The 22,495-nt window shown below is 37.2% G+C and overlaps 1 protein-coding gene across 2 annotated transcripts; it reads right to left on the bottom strand.

Moving 5' to 3' along the window:
• Positions 1–248: 248 nt before the first annotated feature.
• On the bottom strand, positions 249–21,187 carry LOC114464427 (mucin-2-like). 2 transcript variants are annotated; one of them, XM_028448610.1, is made up of 44 exons: positions 21,077–21,187; positions 20,714–20,969; positions 20,521–20,635; positions 20,063–20,150; positions 19,851–19,981; positions 19,560–19,773; positions 19,227–19,352; positions 19,020–19,134; positions 18,797–18,947; positions 18,049–18,162; positions 17,900–17,966; positions 16,808–16,945; positions 15,725–15,889; positions 15,550–15,644; positions 15,348–15,474; positions 14,045–14,300; positions 13,891–13,943; positions 13,718–13,821; positions 13,448–13,599; positions 11,980–12,118; positions 11,702–11,812; positions 11,423–11,602; positions 10,644–10,883; positions 10,393–10,549; positions 9,667–9,795; positions 8,907–9,550; positions 8,590–8,764; positions 8,279–8,508; positions 8,010–8,193; positions 7,741–7,923; positions 5,874–7,575; positions 5,613–5,788; positions 5,413–5,482; positions 4,642–4,742; positions 4,496–4,527; positions 4,238–4,412; positions 4,056–4,160; positions 3,337–3,377; positions 3,114–3,239; positions 1,881–1,979; positions 1,667–1,795; positions 1,535–1,574; positions 652–775; positions 249–572 (listed from the first exon to the last, which is right to left on the bottom strand). In XM_028448610.1, the coding sequence occupies exons 1-44, from the start codon at positions 21,150–21,152 to the stop codon at positions 362–364; spliced, it is 8,046 nt and encodes a 2,681-aa protein (XP_028304411.1). In that variant the 5' UTR covers positions 21,153–21,187; the 3' UTR covers positions 249–361. The 2 variants fall into 2 exon arrangements, with proteins under 2 accessions (XP_028304411.1, XP_028304409.1); XM_028448608.1 differs by having other exon boundaries at positions 5,874–7,923.
• Positions 21,188–22,495: the final 1,308 nt, after the last annotated feature.

The raw sequence follows: 22,495 nt of genomic DNA, 5'->3' as shown, positions 1-22,495 counted from the left end.
AACTAAGTGAATGACACTGTTGTATCTCAGTTTAGCTAGAATGTAAAAGCTTTTACCCACAGACTATATTAGTATTTGATTTTTTTGCACTGCCCCATCCCATTATTGAATGCATTTCAAGGTTCAATAAAATTAATATTATGATTGCTTTGGAATCTTTGATACTGTTGAACACAAAATACATGCATTAAAGTAGACTTTTTACAATGTAAGTCTGAAAACCAATGAAATGAGAACATGAGACAAAGTGAGTTGCTTCTGTTTATTTCCACACTTGATCACTTGTTTCTTTGCTACACTAATTCATTTGTAAGACTTAAAGGAATACAAGAATTCACCCTTCATTGGGTTGTTAACTTCTTTAAACCAGAGTGAAGCCCCTCCTTCTGCGAATGGGAACCGCCTCAGCTATGACACATTCGGTCGGATCACAGCCACAATCCTCCACGAACATGTAGGTGTGAGGGATCGTGTTTCCATTCGCACACACCAGGTCCACCGTACGATTACTGAAGCGTAACTCCTTACAGCAGGAACACGAATTCTCCATAGACTCAGCGGCTGGAGAGTACCTGAGTGGCATGAAGAAATTATATTTATTAAGATTAGACTGAATTATAAGTAGGAGATTAGAGATAACAGACTCCTTACTTGGAGAAAGTGTTGCACGAGCCTTCACAGGATGGCATATCCACCTCTTCTGTAGATGTACAGCCCTTTTGTGTAATTTGGGTCTTTGAGGACACTTTCTTGCAGGCTTTGTCTTTCTCCTCACCTTTTTTTTTTTAAAAAAAAAAACCAAACATGTTTCGTATATTTTATGTGAATTCAGTCATTGAAAGCTGAAAGTTTTAAAACAGCTAATGTTGATTCTTTAAAACTGTTCTGTGTTTACTTAGAAAGCTACTCTATTAATTTGAGGCGACATATGTGAATGTGTGAGTACAGCATATTCAAATAATCTTTCAAACCCATTCAGCAGAGATAAGAGTATCACAGTCAATGCTTTCTGAAAAAAATATGACTGGGTATTTTTATTTTTCAAGTAGCATTGTCCAATGTAACTTTATTCTTCTAAAATTAGCTAAATTAGATATGAAGGTACAACACAACTAGGGGTTACCCTTATTTATATGTTAGAAATACAGGTAAAAGTATGTTATCAGGCATTGGATAAGGGGATAACCTTAATTAGCTACTGAAATATTCCAATCTTACATTTAAAAAAATCACAATAGAGTGATTATTTAGAACTTTTTTATGTTTAAAACAATTTGATTTATAAGAATAGAAAATAAGTGACTAAGTACAACAATTTACCGATCGGCAGAGATACGTTCAAATGTAACAATGATAAATGCAGCTCACAGATGCTGTTGACAATTTGATCTAAAATCCTTTTGTGGTTACTTGATCTTTAATATAAAGCTGTGAGAAAGTGCCTAAGAATGACATTGAATGATTGCCTGTCAATGGAAAAATAAAGTCTTAGTAACAGCAATGAGTTTGTTGATTTAAAAAATGTTGTACTCACATGTTTTGCAGCATCCGTTTGCTAGGGTCTGTATTGTGTGCTAAGATGACATTTAAAAACAGCGTTACAAAAAAAGCTGAAACTTTTTTTTACTTCTTCATACCAGTTAAATGTGTTCAGGTAGATTCTTACCGGGAGGCACTCACTTTCGTTAAAGTGAGCACAAGGAACTGTTGATTTAAGGGTTACTAAAGTGTCCTCAGTCTTAACACAAACATGAACCTCACACTTATTTGTAGGAGGTGACCAGGATTCACCCTCCTGCAGGAGTCACAAATACAGTTAAAAGCTGACAGGTTTAAGGCTAAAATTCTAAAAATGTGTTAAGGAGAAAAATTCCACTTACAATCAAGAACTGCTTGGTACCGTTTTCAGTGACAACACAGTGTGTGGGTTCGCACTTTCCACAGCACGAATCAGACTCTTTCTTCACATATTCAAATCCCTGTAAGAAAACAAAGGTCCCTGTCAGGACATTTTCTTCACATACCTTTTTATTGAAATAAACAAATTCTTTTAAGGCCTGTGTTTAAGATACAACTTGTTTTTATCTTGTACAGCAAATTAAGAGTTTTAACTACTTTTTTCCTAAGTTATTTTTGGAAAATGCAATGAACCTGTATTCAGTAGAAGTCAAGATTCAGATGTTGCAACAAATGAAAAAGAAACTTTAATGTAATACAATCAGCAGTAAGAACACAAACCTCTCCTTTATTGACTAAGATATGCTTAAAGGTGCAGTCTGCAACTCTTATAAAAGTGTCTTTTTGTCATATTTACTAAAGCTGTCACTATGTAAGGACAGCTTTACATCATACTAGTAGCTTGCGTGAAAAAAACAGACTCATTGAGTCCCTCCTGCTGCTCTTGCAGCCTTTGGCAGATTGCCAGAATGCACCGCGACCGAGCAAAAAGAACCAATCAGAGCCAGGATTGTGTTTGATGGGCTGTCTGACAGCTGTTGCTGACAGGCCCCGCCCCTTTCCCGAAACTAGAGCACCATCTTTTTTAGAGTGTATGGTGTGGAGAAGTAGAACATGGAATTGGTGACTTTTCTGCTTGAAAGGTAATTACTGCTGCTTTATTAACATTATGTTTGACTTGTATTTGTTACACTACAAATCTGTGGTGCAGGTGTTCATGTGCGCGCAGCAGCCTCCGTGTGGCTGCTGTAAGTGACACTGAGTTGTTGCGGCTGCTGAAGTTTGTGCACATAGAGAGAGAGAAGCGCTGCAGTAATATGCTTTTAACAGAGCATGTTATATTACTGTGATGTTGCTGTAGGACTAGCGTTAGCTTGTTAGCTCCTCTGAGGGAGGGACTTCGGAAAGTTTGGAGGCAGGGCAAGAGAGCAGTGGGGAGTACATTTTTTTCAATTCTTCATTTAGTTAATTGTTTTGTACATGATTAAACAATAATTGGGTTTTCAAAAAAAAATGCTTCTGACTGGCCAGAGGCTATAATCAGTTTTAGTTACTAAAACAGACAGAACATTTTACATTTTTTTTTAAATTACCTTGAAAAAAGTGGACACAACTTTCTATTGAAAAACCACCAAATGACAAAGTAGGTAGTTTACCTCTTCGCAGGTCTTATTACATGAGGGAACAGTACAATTAATCTGCAACAGTCCACCAGAAAAGGAGTCGGTCTCTTCGATGCACACACATTCCTCACATTCGTTTACAGGAACAGAAGAGCCATTCTGTCAAATGCAAAAAAGATGATTTTGTACTTTTTACAAATAATAAAGAAACCAGAAATTAGGGGGAAAAAAAACTCTAGATACACCAATGAGTTACCTCATACTCAACGTCTTCATGGACACAAACTTTTTTGGGCACTGAAAGAATAAAATAATAGTGGGATAGGAATTTCACTCTAGGCAAGGCAAGGCAAGGCAAATTTATTTGTATAGCGCATTTCATACTCAAGGCAACTCAATGTGCTTTACATGATAAAACATTCAATTGTTTAAAATCAATAAGAACATTTAAGTAAAAATCAATTAAAATCATCAGTAAAATCAATTAAAATCATCAGTAAAAATCAATTAAAATCATCAGTAAAATCAATTAAAATCATCAGTAAAATCAATTAAAATCATCAGTAAAATCAATTAAAATCATCATGACATCAACAACAAGACTAAAAATCTCTCTCTCAATCATACGCAGTAGAGAAAAAAAGTGCCTTTAACTTTGATTTAAAAATGTTCACATTGGATGCTGACTTCAGCTCTGCTGGCAGTTTGTTCCACTTCTTTGCAGCATAACAACTAAAAGCAGCATCACCATGTTTACTGTGAGCTCTGGGCTCCACTATCTGACCTGTGTCCATAGATCTGAGAGACCTGCTGGGTTCATACCTGACTAACATGTCACTGATGTATTCTGGACCAAACCCAGTCACAGAGTCACTAGTGGGCATGAATAAATAACTCGTCTCTTATCTTATACAGTGTTTTTAACAAATAAATTATATATTTGTTTTCAGATTACAACAGTATTTGCTAGCTCACCACATTGGTATTTTGGACAGCATATTTCCTTTGGAACAGTTAGAACTGGTTTAAATCCCACTGAACAGTTCAGATAGGGGACTGTGCAACGAGAGATCTGACATTCTGTGGACAAAAAAAAAATAAATCAGAACAATGCTTATTTTGAAGCTACAATCATGTAGTGGTGCTTCACAACTCACGGCAAACTTGGTCAAAACAGCAAGGGTCTAATGGGTTTGTTTCATTGACAAGGACGTAGCCTGGATTATCACAGGTGATGTTCTTTGGTTCTGGACATTCTTTAGGCTTACAGGTCACAGTCTTGGACTTGTGACAGGTGCAGTCTTGGCAGTTGTACTCAAATGTCTCATTAAACTAAAAATATAGATTTTACTGTAGTTTGTCAGCTGGAAGTAGACAAGAGTTTGGAACCTATAAAGGAAATCAGCTTTACTCACCTCACGAGGCTTGTTTTCGGGATCCAGGCATCCTGTTAGGTTAGAGTTCAATGAAAATAATTTCCAGGCTCAAAGATCTTTATTAAAAGTAATTCTATTTTAAGGCAAAATGAAAACCCAGAAGAGAGAGAGGTGTGTGCACTTACCACATGTTTTAACACAGATCTCTGAGTCCTTGTTAAACAGCTTCATCCCCTCTGGGCAAAAACAGCCCTCGGTCGTAACATTCATGGGGGGTTCATCAGGACTAAAAAAAAGCAAAATTATTTTCTTTAGTCTAAAAAAATAACATTCGAAAAGTGTGATTTAAATGTTAACTTGTAGTCCCTAAAGATAAGATGTGAGTTGCAATCTTTTGAACGTGTAAGCGTTGAAAGCAAAACATTTTTCTATAGTCATGATATTGAGTTCCATGATTAAAATATATTCCAGCACTGAGACAATGGACATGCAATCATGGTGCTTTTAAACTACGGGACACAGCATTAGTGGGTCCGAGCTAGGACAATATTTGGGGTCAGTTAACAATATACATAAATATCTCGGTCCACTCCTGTAATAGTCCAGGTTTTGCCTTTAAATATAGGGCTTCTCATCCAACCCTTCACTGATTACAAGTCATAATATATTAGGGATGTAGAGATAGTACGCTATCTGTTCAGATATATTCTAATAAGGGGATCAAGCCCATCGGATATCCAGCAAACATAAGATTTTTCTACACCTCTTTTCCACTCTCTCCATTGTCTTTGAAGTACTTAAAATCCTCCACCTCCTTCATCTCTACTCCCTTTCATCGTTCATGAAAAACACTTGGACTAACTACCACACAATTTATCTGATAGATCTTTCCAGAAAAGCTACTTGTAAATTCAAATTAGTACTGTATATGTAATGTATTTTCTTCAAAAACTTACTGGTCTTCACAGCTTGGCTGTTCAGCAGGACCACATGCCTTGTAAACCTTATCAGGCGGGCAGTCACTATCTGTTAATGACAAATGATGCATTTGGAAAAAAAAAAAAAAAAAAAAAAAATAGAATAAAATGAAAATTGCAAATTGAACTGTAGAACAAGCGGAATAATAGCCTGCTTCCAGGCCTTAAAAGTTTCTTACCACATAATTTTGTGTAGTTCCTCCAATCAACACAAACCCCAGCCAGAGCACAGGCTGCAGCGTAAGTCTCCAAACTTTCACATTCAACGGCTGGATCAGCTTTATTGCAGCTATCGGAGACACAACTGCTGTGAAAGTTGCTGGGGTTGACATAGTCGTGGCACTCTGCAAAAGGGCTGTAGAGAGTGTTCATATGATGTGTTATAAAAAAAACAAATATCATCATGCTTTGCAATTGTGTGGATTATCGTCTATGACTACCTGTCCGTGTTTTTGAGAAGTCCACAAACAGAGTCTTTTCGACATGGAATTGGTTCAGTTGTACTTAATTCATTGGGTGGTGTTGTAGGAGCTGCAGGCGTAGTTTGAACAGATTGGGTCGATTCCCTTGCAGGTGATGTAGGACTAGGAGGTTTTACACTTGTGGTTTGAGTTCCAAGAGGAAAAGAAACTGTTGTGATTGTTGTTGCAGTAAATCCTGTTTTTAAAGTGCCCTGTGAACCTTGAGGAGCAGTTGGTTCTGTTGTAGACCTAGTAGTTACTGTTACAATCGATGGTGTTGTCTGGATTTCTCCTGTTACTTTTGGTGTTAATTCTGTAAATGGGGCTTCAGTTGATTCTTCTGAAACTTCAGTTGGACTAGGAAATACAATTGGTGTAGTCTCTGTTCCAGGGGGTTGTAATGTTGTTTTTCTGATTGTTGTTGCTTTAAATCCTGATGGAGTGGTTTTGGAAACTTTAGGAACAACTTGCTCTGTTGTAGACCCTGTAATTACAATTTTACCAGAGGGTGTGAGTTTAGTTGTAGGTGACACCCCTGGTGGCAATATCTGACTTGTGGTTGCAGTTGGTTTTCCTCCTGCAGTAGTTGACTCAGTTGGAGTGGTTACAGACACTCCTGATGGTATTTGAGTTGTAACAGTAAATCCAGGTTGTGTGGTTTTAGCTCTTTCTCCTATTATTGTTGATATGGTATTCAAATTAGGAGTAGGGCCTTTTGATGGAGTGGTTACAGTTACTTCGGGTGGTGGTTTTTCTGTTGATAACCCTGGACGTGATGTTGATGTAGTTGTTGCCCCAGGTGAAAGTGTTGTAGAACTTGTTTTCTGTTTCTCCACTCCTGTTGCTGATGTAGTTGCGGGACCAGTATATTTTTCAGTTGTTGTTTCAGTTATACTAGGCAATAAAGCTGGTTTTGTTGAAAAAGATGTACTTTCTGTACCAGCAGTAGCTTCAGATTCAGTTGGTGTTACTGTTGATTTTGTAGCTGTAGAAGGTATTACAATAGTGGTTTCAGTTCCAGGTGGTGGTGAAGTTGTCCTTGTGATTATAGTTGAACCAAATCCTATTAATATAGTGCTTTCTGAAACTTGGGAAGAGGTTCGTTGAGTGGTTGATCCAGGACCTACATTTGGACCTTGAGTTGTAAATCCAGCAGGAATGGTTGTTTGTGTTTCAGTTATTCCAGGAAGTCCAGTCGTTGTTACAGAGGACATTGTTGTTTCAGTAGCACCTTTAGTTCCAGTCGGTGGTGATTTAGAGCCTGTAAATGTAGTAGGTGCTTCAAAGGTGGTTTTAGTTCCTGGTGGTGGTAAAGTTGTCCTTGTGATTATAGTTGAACCAGATCCTATTAATATAGTGCTTTCTGAAACTTGGGAAGAGGTTCGTTGAGTGGTTGATCCAGGACCTACATTTGGACCTTGAGTTGTAAATCCAGCAGGAATGGTTGTTTGTGTTTCAGTTATTCCAGGAAGTCCAGTCGTTGTTACAGAGGACATTGTTGTTTCAGTAGCACCTTTAGTTCCAGTCGGTGGTGATTTAGAGCCTGTAAATGTAGTAGGTGCTTCAAAGGTGGTTTTAGTTCCTGGTGGTGGTAAAGTAGATCTTGTGATAGTGGTTGAAGCAGATCCTATTAATGGAGTGGTTTGTGATCCTTGTTGAGACGTCTTGGGTCCTGTGGGTCCTTGACTTACAGGTATAGTGGTAGGTTCAAGGATATTGGTAGGTGCTTCAAAGGTGGTTTTAGTTCCTGGTGGTGGTAAAGTAGATCTTGTGATAGTGGTTGAAGCAGATCCTATTAATGGAGTGGTTTGTGATCCTTGTTGAGACGTCTTGGGTCCTGTGGGTCCTTGACTTACAGGTATAGTGGTAGGTTCAAGGATATTGGTAGGTGGTATACGTGGGTTTTCACATTCTTTTTTATCACCTTTACCGTTTGGTACACGCCAGTTATCAGCCATTACAGCACAGCTTTTTACCAACTGACCTCCTGGTAGCATGCAGTCATCAGACTGGATGTTGTTGCATGTTCCTGATAATGAAAGAAACCCTTATTCAGAGTGTTTTCAAAATAATACTACACACAATTTGGCTTAAAAAAGAAAATTCTGTTCTTACCACAATGACCTTGAGTGTTTCTGCCAAACGTTTTAACAGGCACAAAAATACTAAAACCGCTTTTGGAGTATTTAATGACAACTTGAATACGAGGAATTTCTAATATCAAATTTATACCAGAACTGATTATTTTAATACCACCCTGTGAAAAGGGAAGCTCCAAAGTTGTTTCTTTTGCTAATGCCTAAAAAAATAAAATAAAACATAATCACTAATTTTAAAGTCTTCACATCACAATTTATGACCATCATCATGGATTGTGTACTTACCTCCAACTTTGGTGCTCCACTTAGTCTGATAACAAGTGATCCATACAATACAATTATAGATCGAGGACAGGATGCTTCATTAGGATCACAAGAACCTCCATCAATGAATACCTCAAGGTTAAATTTAGGTGTGATCTCTTTCATCAAAACGTAAGTACAGTTTCCTTTATAAGTGTAGTAAGCGCCATCAAATGTGTTGTAATGAGAATCTCCCCAACCTTCACAAACACCTACAAAGAGTGAAAAAGCTTGAGAAAAGGAACATTTGATGATAACGAATGTGTTAATCCAAATAGAAATCCTGCACTTACATTCACAAACAGAATGTTGACAGCAATGAAACTCATCCCACTCCAGAAGTGTCTTCTTTCCATTGCTGCAGGTTATTTCCGCAACAGGTGGACATTCATATGGGATTATTTGTAATGTGTCATTGCCTTTGCATTTGGCCATTGTGCAGTTGCAGAAGTGAAAGGTCTCATTTATCTGTTAAGAGGAAAAATGGAATGTATGAAAATAATTAAATGGTTCAGATGATAAGAAAGATATCTGTATTAAAAGCATATTACACAAAGCAAAGTAAATTCCAATTATACAATTAAACAGGGTAAATATTCAAACCACTTACCATGGCATTGAATTTTGGACAGTCCTCTGATGTAGGTTTGCGTACTTTAACTGGCGGTGTAGTTGTAGTTGGTTTGGTAATGTTTGGTGTAGTTGTAGGCACTTGCAATGTAGAAGATTTAGTTGGTGGTTTTGTAACATTTGGTGTACTTAAAGGCACTTGGATTGTAGTAAATACAGTTGGTGTTGTGGTAATATTTGGTGTAATTGGAGTAATTTGAGTTATTGGCAGTGTGGTAACAGATGGTGTGGTGCGGTTTCTAGGTGTTACTCCAGGTGGCAATGTTGTAGAAGTTGTGGTGATAGTAGTAGCATTTGATTTAGTTGGTACTAATGGAGATGTTGTCATGGGTGTAACAATTTCAGGTGTAGAACCAGTTGGTGTTAATGTAGACACAGGAGTTGTTTGCAATACTAAATATGGTGTAGTTTCGTTCAAAAGTGCTACCCCAGGTGGTAATTTTGTTGAAACTGTGCTTGTAGTTGGTAATTTTCTAGCTTTAGTAGCTAATGGTAATGTAGTGGTAATTGCTTCTGTTGATAAAACCTCTGTAGTTGTTGGTAGAACTGGAGCACAGAATTTCACACATGTATGGTTCCTTTCATCTAAGAAAGGTTTGTCTTCTGGGCACACTGGGAAACAACCTGTAAAGATTAAAAAAGGAAAAATCTATCATTAATTCCACTGGCTAAACCCTATTCACAAAGACAAAAAATAAATTAAAAAATAGATTAGTTTACATTAGAATGTAAACCCTCACCTTCCAGTTGGGGAAGGGGATTTAGGCAAAGGCCTGTTGGATTAGCACAGGTCTTTAAGCAAGGAGTGTGACATGGGCTATAGTGCCATTCACATCCATCTGGGTGGTTAAAGTAGTCACAAAAGATTGCTAGGAAATAAATAAAAAGGTTTTTAGCCAACACACATTTTTACACTTATACAACAACAAACATTTTCTTTGAATATTCAAATTTGTGTGAGTGTGGCCAAGGCTGAACTAGAAGGTTCTAGTTTAAATATATTTAAATTTTAGCTAAATGTTCTCAACTATGTTGGTGTTAAGTGCCCAAATTAATAACTATATGGTAATAGTTTTCTTACAATAATCAATATGAGGATTGTCATATAGCTATAAAGCTTTATAGCTTCCTTAAAGCTATAGCTTTATACTAAGTCTGGTTTAAGCTCTCCTAATTTTAGTTATTCACAAACTAATGAAAGCTTAAATTCACCCAAATCAAGGGTTAGATAATTATCTTTTTTAAACTGTTTAAGTGGTGACAACAAAATGACAGTCTAATAAGTGGGCTGACCAGTAAATCTGTTTGAAAATGTTCTGTTTAAAATAACCATTCATCAAATTTATAATAATAGTAATAATGGGTTGGATTCATAGCGCTTTTAAGTTAGTATGCTGTAATGCATGTTAGTTGCACACCAATAGATAAAGACATTGTTCTTGAATGAAGTATAATGGGTAACTTACGACAGATTTCAGGGGTTCTCCATGAAACACAGACACCAGCTTCACTACAGGCCTGAGCGTACGTAGCCACTGCTGCACAGAAACACTCACAGTCTCCTCCACCATCACAGGCACAGGAGTCTTTCAAACAGTTTTCATAAAATGGCCGTGGATCTACCTGTGTAGTGCGCGAATAACAATCCAACATTTGAGGAATGTCACACATTATCAGTTTTTTTTAATGTTAAAAAAAAATATAAACATCTCTTTACCGCTTTTTGGCACTCTTTAAATGTATTTCCAGTGATGATGCTGCACATATGTTTTGACCATTGATGTCTATTAGGTGATGCCTCACATGGGTCATCAACATTCTCTGCATCTGGGCAGGTGCTGGACTTTTTCCAGCTGTTTCCAAAATCTAAAGGGCTGCTCACCACCAGGAGGCGCTGAGTGGTGAAGTCATTCTGTACATCATCGTCATAATTTCCACAGAGACCACAGACCTCTCCCTGTTGGAAAAAAAGTCAATGCTTACTTTATACTTGTAAGGATGGCTTTCTAGATCAAATATAAAAACAAACAAGTAAAAATGGTCAGTACTCTAGTATGCTGATTGGTATTGATGAATAATTTTGTGAAAATATCAGAATTTCTGTACTTCACTAACATAAAACCAGTTGGAGTTATTTTTCCTTTCTTTTACTTACATATGTGTTCTTACCCTTACACAAGTCTCATACCTATTATTGAATATTGAAAATCAGTTGGTCAACAAATATTGAATTATATCATACTGGATTTTTAAGGTGTCATTTTAACTTGTCAACATCCTCTCCCAAAAATTATTAAAACAAATAACCCCCCCCCACACACACACACACACACACACTTGATGCTGTTCTTGAAAGCGTTTAAACTGTTGATCTCATAAATGACACTTTTATCAGAAGTTAAAAGGCACTGTTGTGAATTAACTGTGATTGGAATACATTCTGCCCCAGGGTCATGTATTTTAAGGCATACAAATATTCATGTTCCTGTGACGTACCATGTGCTTTGGCTCCAGTAGGATTCTCACTGTTGTTCTGCGATCCCATACAACGGCCAGGCCGATGGTGGATTCAATGAGCAGATATAAGCCGACCCTCCTTATTTTGTATTCAATCTCAGCACCGCTGCCCAGGTCCTGCTCTTGATATTTACCCTTGAACAGTTTGATTTCATTTCGCTATAATACAAAATACAGTTTATTTCATTATTAATAAATAAACAAAACAATATTAACAAGTTTTTGTTCTTAGTAGCATTTTAGATTGTTGAATCTTACCCCTAAACGAACTCTGACAGATTTGGAGCATGTGGTTCCTGTCGACCCACAGGGAACATTTTCTGTGACGACTCCAAAGTTCTCAGCTTGGGTTTTATTACCACATTTGTTCTGAAAGGAGACATTTTAAATTAATTAAGTGCGTGTTAACACTAGTGACACCATTTTAAATGCGAAGTTTAACTGCGAACCAAGGGTTGACAATTGGTATCCAATAAACGGAGCACAATGTCTACAAAGGTATCATAATTAGGACAAGTTTTGATGGAGTCACTTACCTTGACAGCAGTGTAAGCACAATTTCCTTGGAATGTATACGTTTGTTGATCAAACGTGGTGTAATGACCACTCCCATAAATAATGCAGGTTGCTGGGCATTGTTTCTCTGTGCAGTTCCAATTTCCACTGTTGCAGGTGCTAAATAAATTGGATGGAATTTTTAACTTGACATTGGAAAAAAAGGAATTATTTGAAACAAATTTTGCATATTAAAAATGGAACTAAAACAATTATTCTAGACTGATCAGCCATAACTTAATGGTGGCTTATATTTTGAATGTTTTTTTTCCCTTACAATATCTTACTGGTTTGTGTGGTACATCTGTCAGTTGTACCACCCTACTAGCAGTGACGTGCTGTGAGCACTAGGACTGGGCAGGCAGGGCGTTGCAAATTGAGACCATCAATGTCAACACCAATGACAATTTCATGTTTCTGCTGGCAAGTATTAATTCAATTCAATTCAACTTTATTTGTTTAGCGCAATTTACAACAATCTCAATGTGCTTATCGAAATATAAAATTCATAATAAGAAAGAAAAAACCCAACAAGATCCACATGAACAAGCATTTAGCTATCTAACAAAATCAACATCGTAAAACACCAAAAAGAAACAAACAATTATTTAATATAGCCTCCATACTCTCCCAACTAAATATATCTCATGACATGGCAGCACATCCGTTGTTTGTGTTGGAAACACAGAAACACGGAGAAAATGACAACAACTCAGAGCAGCCTCAGTGAGGCACATCCACAAAGCCAATCCTACCTTTCACTGTAGAAAATACAAACAATTTTCTGACCTTATCTTTGCTGAAGCTCTGGTAGCTCAAGTGTTGGTCTCCCATCTTTTAAACGCTGTTGTTTTTCCTCAAAAGAAGGTTTTTTTTATCTTCTCTAGCGCTGTCATCCTGCCTGTAGTGTTAATCCGCTTCTAGCTAAAGAACGTAGCAGCAACGGTCACGTGATATCAATTCACTAATGCACTGTAAACTTACGTTCAGCATTTAGCATAGCGCGGTTACATCCAAATGCAGTGTAGAGAGCTGCCTTTTTACTTAAACTGTTGTCATCTTAGGGAACTGACTGGGCATGCGCAAACACAAGAAAAAAACACTATGGGAATCGAGGCAGAGCAGCAATGTGCTTTTGGGAGGGGGTGTGGTCCTCCTGCCTTACAGCGGAGTGAGACCCTGCAGCGTCTCTGCCGTATCAGGAAATAGCGATGTTTAGTCATTTGGGCTATAAAAAGCACCAAATGCTGACATTTTCAAACTTATAGGTACTGTAGGCTATTGGAAATTGAAAAAAAAAACAATTCACCCTTGGGTAGGCACTGCCTACCCTGACTGCACGTCATTGCCTACTAGGTACTTTATAAACTGATTAATTGTTATTCACTTCACATTTCACAGTTGGTTTACAGGTGTAGACCTTGGCCAGAAATATACATATATATTTACCATTTGTTGCAGTCTTTGGGTATTTGTGCCCCAGTTGTATAAAATTGTCCGTTGTGTTTACAAGGACATTCATTTTCCTTCACACAAGAGCCTTGTCCATCCTCAAGGAGTCCTTCAGGACAGCGACAACCAGAGTCACACTCTGTGGAGTCCTGAAGGGGGAGAGGTTCATTCATCAAAACAACAAAACTAACTAAATACAACATTTGTAGAAAATGACCAATAAGGATTGATTAAAACTTCTGTCCAGGACCGGCAAACAACTCTTACACAATCATCCTTATCAGGATTTGAACAAGTTCGAGTGCACTGCTGTTCCAGCTCATCTGCTGCAGCAGAGGAGCAGTTGAAAAATACTTTTGGAGCAACACATGCTGTAATAGAAAAACACAATGCTGAAAGAGCCCAAAATATGTGAAAATAATAACAGAAAAAAAACTGACTTGTTGGTTGAGGATTCAAAGATTGGCAGCGAAGGACACCATTGGAGCACACACTGGAGAAATAAAATCAAAATGTCATGTGCAATGTTCTATTTCTTCAGATATGCTCATTTCATTTGGCAGTAGATAATTTATTGATCATGAACTCACTCACCAGCGTTCATCTTTGATGGTAATGGACTTCCCAGCCTTAATGTACACGTCATTATAATTACAGGGACATTTGGACACAGGGACACAAGTGTCAGAGTCATCTAAGTAAGAACCCTCAGCACAGTTGCAACCATCAACAGGAGAAAAGTCAGAGAGGCAACTATTGTCCTTTGAAGACAGTGATTTGCAAGTGAACTGGCATCTCTTTTGATTTAAAGAGAAGATCTGGGAGGCAGGACAGTTCTTCATGTATTTATCTGAAATAAGAATAACGAAAATAGAGTTAGTAGGATAATAATAGGCCTTATTCTTTATTATACTGTATGTGACTGATGTTTCTTTTCAATGTCAAAGAATTTACGCAACAAAGCATCATAGAAGCATTTCATTCAAAGAAGTTAGAGTACCATTTTTGTTTTGTTTGTTGCAATATTGCACCAGATGTCTTGTGCCAATTTGAGTCAAATGACAAATATATCTGTTATTAGTGAGGATGCAAGAGGCATCCTTACTATTGTTATCCTTTTATCTACTGTAATTTTGACAAATAGGCTATCGAAAAATTCAGAAGGTTCCTGAGATTTAAGCTTGTACTTTTATAATTTTAAACTTTGAAACTTTTTGACTTATTACATTTTTTCTTTCCTATCAATTTCTATTGGAAATTTTAGCTTTTTCAACTTTCAACCCCTTAATCCCCAGCCAAATTTTGACCTTTAACATGTTCAGCTACGACCTTCGACCTTTTCAACCCATTTCAACCTTTTTCAACCATATTGCTAATGTTCAGTTATTGCTAATGCTTAGCTAATGCTAGTTTAGTGCTAATGCAAGGTTAATGCTTAGCTAATGCTCGATTAGTGCTAATGCTAGGTTAATGTCAATGCTAGGTTAATGCATTTGTAAGATTAATGCTAAAGGTAGGCTAACGTTAATGCTAGGTTAGTGTTAATGCTATGTTAATGCTATTGCTAGGCTAATGCTGATGCTAGGCTGATGCTTGCTAAATCTAATGCTATGCTAGCTAATAATCATGCTAATGCTAGCCAATGATAACAGTAATATTAGTAAATGCTAATGCAAACCAATGCTAATAGTAATATTAGTTCATGGTAATCCTAGCTAATATTAATGCAAATGCTAGCCAATGCTAAGCTAATGCAGTGCAACACGAACCAGTCCCTGCATCCTCACTTGCATTTTCCTCAGGAAATGCACATATTCTAGTTGTGTTAGTTTTTAATCTACAATTGTGAACTGTTTTCAGGGAAAATATTTGATGGGAATAAAGTAGAGATTCTTACCGCAAACATTCTCTTTCCAGTCCGGCAACACCACTCCCTTCGATGCACAAGCTTGTGCATATGAGGAGAAAACTCCACACAGGCATGCCTCACTCTTCTCACAGTTACAACTGGAAAAGGTGCATCTCTGTGGAAAAAGAGAACACACTTATTATAACTGCCTCATCTACTAGACTAAGATGGAGAAAGGTTTTTATTGTACCTTGTAATAAGATTCAGGATCTACCAAAGAATGGCACGGCGTGAAGGTACTGTTCTTACTACGTAATAATGCACACCAGTATTTAGCATATTGCTCTGAAAATAAATAATAATAACAGGTTATTGTCTGAAATATTTCAACAGATAACCTATCTTAATTAGAAGAATTGGTATACCATTTTCCACACTGAAAGTACAGGGGTCATCAAGTCTTTCTTTAGCTTCTGAACAGAGCGCATTAGTCTTCCATGAGTCGATAAAAGTAGTTGGAGTTCCTTCCACAATCCCCTGACGAGTCTTTATGTCATCAGACATTATTCTGTTATAGTTCCCACATAAACCTGAAGAAATATATTACACAAGGATTAACAAGTCCCTAATAATCAGTGACGTGCAGTCAGGGTAGGCAGTGCCTACCCAAGGGTGAATTGATATTTTGATTATTAGTTTTAATTATAATATAATTATAAATTATTTATTTTTCAATTTCCGATAGCCTACAATACCTATAATTTTGAAAGTCTCAGCATTTTGTGTTTTTCATAGCCCAAATGACTAAACATTGCTATTTCCTGGTACGGCAGAGACGCTGCACAGTCTCACTCCGCTGTAAGGCAGGCGGGGGCCACGCCCTTTTACAAAAGCACATTGCTGCTCAGCCTCTTTTCCCATAGCGTGTTTTGATGTGTTTGCGCATGCGCAGTCAGTTGAGGTCAGAAAATTGTTTGTATTTTCCACAGTGAATGGTATAGGATTTGCTTTGTGGATGCGCATCACTGAGGCTGTTCTGAGTTCTTGTTGTTGTTGTTGTTGTTGTTGTCATTTTCTCCGTGTTTCTGTGTTTCCAACACAAACAACGGATGCGCTGCCGTGTCATGAGATGTATTTTGTTGGGAGAGTATGGAGACAATATATAATTGTTAATCTTTCTTTTATGGTGTTTTACAATGTTGATTTTGTTAGATGGCTAAATGCTTGGTCATGTGGACCTTGTTGGGTTTTTTCTTTCTTATTATTAAATTTATATTTTGATAAGCGCATTGAGATGACTTTGTTGTAAATTGCGCTATACCAATAAAGTTGAATTGAATTGAATTAACACTTGCCAGCAGAAACACATGACATTGTCATTGGTGTTGACACCGCATGTCACTGCTAACACAGGAATATACTTAACATTTAATGAACCAATACTTTGACTTTAAACCATGCAAAATCAGTGTTGTATTTACGTGTCAAAGATCCATTAAATTTCTTACCACGCGTCTTTCCTGTGTAGCTCTGATCCAGTTTTATATAGACTTGCATGATGGGAACATGCTGGATCTGAATCTGGAGTCCAAATTTGGTCTGGAGCATAATGTGGAAGGATGATGCCTGGAATATGCTGATATCACCTGTAAATAAATAATATTACACAATTGACTTCACCCACATGTAGCAATAGTCAGAGTTTGCAATCTCTGGTTGTGTTAGGGCTTGAATCACTGCATTGCAACTTTTGGGTTTTGAAACTGCTCATGCACTGATAATGTTTGCATGTTTTTGTTCTATTTAGATATTCACATCTTAAGTTACTCTGTGTTAATCAGTGTTGGGAACGTTACTTTAAAAAAGTAATTAGTTATAGTTACTTACTACTTGTTCCAAAAAGTAACTGAGTTAGTAATTGAATTACTCTATAATAAAAGTAACTCATTACCAAGGAAAGTAACTATTTGCGTTACTGTTAAAAAAAAGTTGCTATTTGTCAAAGAATTCAGATTTTTTAGATGCGTGTGTCATTGTGAGGTGCTTCATTAAATTTGAGTTGCTTACAACGGATGTCGACAAAGTCTTCGCTCCTGGATATAATGTACACTTCACATGCACGTTCTTGTCTTTGACCACGATTAATCTAAAGTAGTGTTTGTATCGCCACCTTAAAAATGCCAACTTTTTATCGGACTGCTCCACGCTCGCCATCTCTGCTGCTTCATCAAATCTGTAGTGGTTGTGTGTGTGTCGCATGTGCTGGCACATGTAAAAACACTGGCTCTGATTGGCTACCATGAAACATGACGCCACCTTAGCCAATCATAATCGCTCACCTTGTTTTTAAACCCACCTCCTCACTACAGCTGCGTATGAAGCCAAGGGTTCTTTCGGATAACAGTCTATTCAATCAATGCATGTAACGCACCGCATTTAACGTTCAGTAACGTTAACAGCTTTGTAATGGCGTAAAAAGTAATTAGTTAGATTAACCCATTACTGAAAAATGCCGTTTTACTGCCGTATTGTGATTGTTTCCATCCCTGTGATAGACTTGGATGGATGAATGGATGGACGATGTTGGTTTTCTGACCTACCTGAACGATAAGGCAAAGTGATCTCTGATACCCGTATAACTGAGCCATCAGAATTGAACATTATTACCTAAACAAAAACATAAATGATCTTTAGAATGTGAAGATAACACAGTACAATAAAAAAATAATCATTCTACCATTCAACTTACATCATTATTGTTATTGTTCAGAATAACCTTCACGGTCTTTACACATGTGTCAAGTTCTTGGCTTGTGCAAGGCATCAGCTGGGCTCTAATGGAGAAATTTGGGCTTCCTTGACCCTGAAAAAACACATTTAAACATGGGTCAGTGTGGTGTGTGTGCAAACCCAGTTGGGGAGGGAAAGGCAGTGGAGAGTGATTCAGGGAGAGGCTTTGAAAGATAATTAAACACCAGTGGAGGGTTGGCAAATGGTGTAGCTTTATATTTGCAGTGATCAGCTGTGACAGATCACTTGTGTGTTTGGGAGCAGCTCTAAATCACACACACATCAACCAGTTGATCATGGGCTGAGAGAAAAATCAATAGAATTTTAGTTTGTTTCTGTTTGAAAGACATTTTTAGGCATGACAGTGTAGTTTTCTGTTGAATGTGGGCTAGAGCAATACAACCATCTGACAGCAGTGTGTGTGGCTTGATGGAACCCTTACCTGAGCCAAAGTTTAGTGACAGTCATGAAATCAGATATTTAAGGTAGGAAAGACCAGAGAATAGCAAATGGGCTTGTTTTTCTGGCTTTGTTACATAAAGACTATCACACACCCAATGGTTTCCAGTCAATTACAAAGGGTTTGGCATGTAAAATTAACACTTCTACGTCCTTCCATGCCAACGTAGGTTCCCTTTTTAAGCGAGTTGGTATGTATCATGATGCTGTATCTACATTTTAAGGGGGAAGGAAAAGCCTTGGCTCACCGTGCTCTCCACTTTGGCCAGAGTGTAGTAACAGTTCCCATGAAAAGCAAAGGTTTTCCCATCAAAGGTAGTAACATGTGAACCATCTTCAATAGCACAGGTTTCCGGTGTTTGAAGACTTTTACATTCCCAACTACCTTCACGACAAGTGCTGGACGAAAGACAACAGTCAGTAAATGACAAACAAACAAAAGATGAGCTCACTAATATACTTCAGAAGTACCATTCCTCTCTGTCCTGTCGGTAAACTTCACCAGATTCATAGATTTTGTTGTGTTTGCACTGACATTCAGACTGAGGAATGCAACCCCTCTTTGAGATGTCATCAAACACAGTTCCTGGTTAAGAAAAAAGATTAGAAAAAAAAACGAAACATCATTCTTTGTAACCAAAGAATGTAGTGAATGTGTAGTGGATTAGGCACACTAACCAGTGGGACAGAAGCAGCCATCCATTTTGTGTTCCTCACACAATGAACTGGTATCTTCATTTGAACATGTATCCAAACAGGGGGAACCACTTTCATTATAGACCATGTTATATGGACACTTTTTATCTGTAAAGACAAATAAAAACAGACTTTTTTTTTTTTTTTTTTTAGAAATATCCGAGGGCATTATAAAAGTTTGATCAATTATTATTTTGTCTTACTAGAAAAGTTTTCAATATTCTTTCTTAAATTTAATATCCCAGTTACTGGGGCATGTTTTCCCTGTTGAGTAAACTTTTAATAAGGCAGATTTATCAGAGGTGAATTATATACCACAGAAGTCAGCGCTCCTCCAGCTGGGAGGATCTCCTCCTGCATGGGAACACACTCGAGAAAACTCAGACAGAGTGCTGCAGAAACAGAAGTCATTGGGATTGTCTTCACAGCCACACACATCCTGTGTACAGGCCGTGTAGTATGGCTCTGCTTTTACTACTGATAAGCAGGAACTCCATGAAGCTTCACGTAGCTTGTCACAAACGGTTTTCTTTGAGGGAACAAAACAGTATTAACAGGTATCCAACATTCACCACATCTCCAATATCAGTTGCATAGAATACTCACAATATTCTTGCAAGACTGTATGGATTTCTCTGGCTGGGACTCATCATCACCCTCAAATAGGTCTTCACACTGATCATTAGGCAGACGAACCTTTTGTTTGTTACCAAACTCAACAGGGTTCATTTGGCGACCTTTAAAATAATATTTTATGTAAAAAACTGAGCACTCTGCAAGTGGAATTCTAGCAAGTGGAACGTAGTAGAATAACAAACCTTTAAGAGTGAAGTCATTTCCAGGTACACCGTCAAAGTTTCCACAGAGTCCGCAAGTGCGACTTGCATAGTCATTATCAATTTCTACCTACAAACACACAAATATTTGTATATTAAGTTTGTTTAAATAGAGTAATTCTTAAGTTTTCTCAGTGATGGATATGTTTATGGATGGTCGGCTCAAACTTATCTATGCCTGAGTCTTGACACTGTTGTTTTGAGCTTACAGGGTTTTTTGGACATTTTCAATTTAAAGCAAACTACCAAAAAAATTTAAAAATTATTATAATAATGAGCTTGTTAAACAATTTTTTTTTAAACGCTACCAGAGTATGTTCCATGTTTCTTACAGTGAGGTAATTAATTGAAATTTTCACAATGGTTAAGAAAAAAGTCACATTCACAAACTCAAAGAGCAGCTTAGCTACAAGAGCTTTGCAGACTTATGCATGTCTTACCGTGACTGCATCTTCACCATTCCACATCACAGTGATTCCCACTTTGGACTGGAGTTTTATGTAATCTGCATTACTTTCCACTTGTACTCCTGCCTTCAAATATGGTGTTGTGACACTAAAAACAAATTCATTTTTTAATTTACTGTTTGCCTTAACAAATGTTTGAATTCTGTGTGAAGGATTCAAAACTTACGGTTCGTCATTGACAGTGATCTGGCTCTTACGGAGACGAAAAGCAAGGTTGTTGATGGTGACCACAACATAACTGATTGTAGGGTTTCCACTGTCGTTGGTCCTCTTTATGTGCACCGAGAATTCCTTAAAATCTGTTTTGCAGTCGGAGACAAGGTTGTATTCGCAGGCACCAGGAAATTGGAAGAAATCCCCATCGAAGGTCTTGAAATGCTCTCTGCCCCATGTGCTGCAGATACGGCCAACATGGTTTTCAGCTGAAGAGGAAGAATATGGAAAATAAATAGAAATATTTTTTTAGTGTATTATAAGGGAAACGTTCCATTAATTTATTTAGAAAAGATGATGATAATTAGATTCGTACATTTTTGAGCTTGGATGTCAAAAACTTGAGTGAGAGACAAAGAGAAGAGGCTCAACCACACCACCTCCCACTTCATCTTTGCTACTGTGAAGACAAGAAGCTTCTCGTCCACAAAGCTGATGCCTGTGTGACTGCAGTGGCGAGCTTTATATAGGAAGATTTTATGGCCTCCGCCCTCTTAACAGTAATTATCTTTGGAGGATGTGGTAAATATGCTTAGAACATTTACTTCTATTAACAAGTCCAATATTTGTTTTTGTTTTTATCAATTTCATCATCACATGCCTTTCATTATTCAGCAAGTGAATCGTTTGGCTTAAACTTGTCTTTCATCAATTTATGTATAAGCATCATATTAGCAGGTAGACTTAATTTCAAAGTTTTGAAGTCTGGCCTACATGGCTACTCATGACTTACTTTTGTTTCAAAGTGCTGGGTGGGATTCAGAGTTATTTAAAGTTATGTATAGTCCATTCAAGCAAAACACAGAAGCACATGAACCTCAAGAGAATTTCAAAGAGTACAGAGAGCTGAAAAGCATGACCCAAGGCATTATTTAATAGCAAATCAGCACAAAGCTTGATATCAACATTTTTGCTTAAGGTCATGAATCATGGAAGCCATATCTATAACATACAGCTTTCAGTTTTTTGTGCCGTTTAATGTATTATCTATGCATATATCATGTTGCAGAACTTGAATAATGTTTGCAGTACTTGAATGTGTGGCATTTTTATGTTGGGCCATCTGTATATGATTTCAAACTTTTTGGTTTTGAATGCTTCATCACCCATTAGCATTGAAAGACAAAAATAATTAAAATAATGGTTATTTTTTCACAAATCCTGCCCTAAGCTCCTTTAAAAAACTTTGAATCTAACCCATCACCATCATCCTAATCCCATAATGTTCCAATTTATTCAATAAAATACTAATGCCAAAGGTCTTCTTTAAGTTAATGAACAGCCTCACTTGTAAGCTGATTTTGTTTTATTGAGTTTGTAGTGTTTTCTATTAAGTTTTTTAAGAATATGCTCAACCACACTATTATTGCCAGAGATTGACAGAGATTTCTGTAGGCAACAGAAACATATTTGTCATATTAAATCAGTAGTGATTAGATCCAGTGCCCTAGGTACATGATGTTTTTCTTTGAATCAGGCCAACAGATTTTAAATGTATTTTTAAAATCAACACTAGTTTCCACTAAAATCTAATGCTTCCTCTTTGTGGAACAAAAATGCCTTTTTTCACACCAGTCTATCTAGGGCTCACACATAATAGAAGATAATTAAATTGACATAACTATTTACTCCTATGGGCACTTTAGAGAGGTCGATAAACCCCAAACAAATGTTTTTGGATCATTAGTTACTTTTTTTTTTTACATAATTCAGCTTTAGACCTGTTATCTAGTGC

The sequence above is a fragment of the Gouania willdenowi genome, chromosome 6 (genome assembly GCF_900634775.1).
Source record: "Gouania willdenowi chromosome 6, fGouWil2.1, whole genome shotgun sequence".
In the NCBI taxonomy this organism is placed as follows: domain Eukaryota; kingdom Metazoa; phylum Chordata; class Actinopteri; order Blenniiformes; family Gobiesocidae; genus Gouania; species Gouania willdenowi.
The sequence above is the reverse complement of the archived record's forward strand: the minus strand, read 5'-3'. Positions and strand labels throughout refer to the sequence as shown.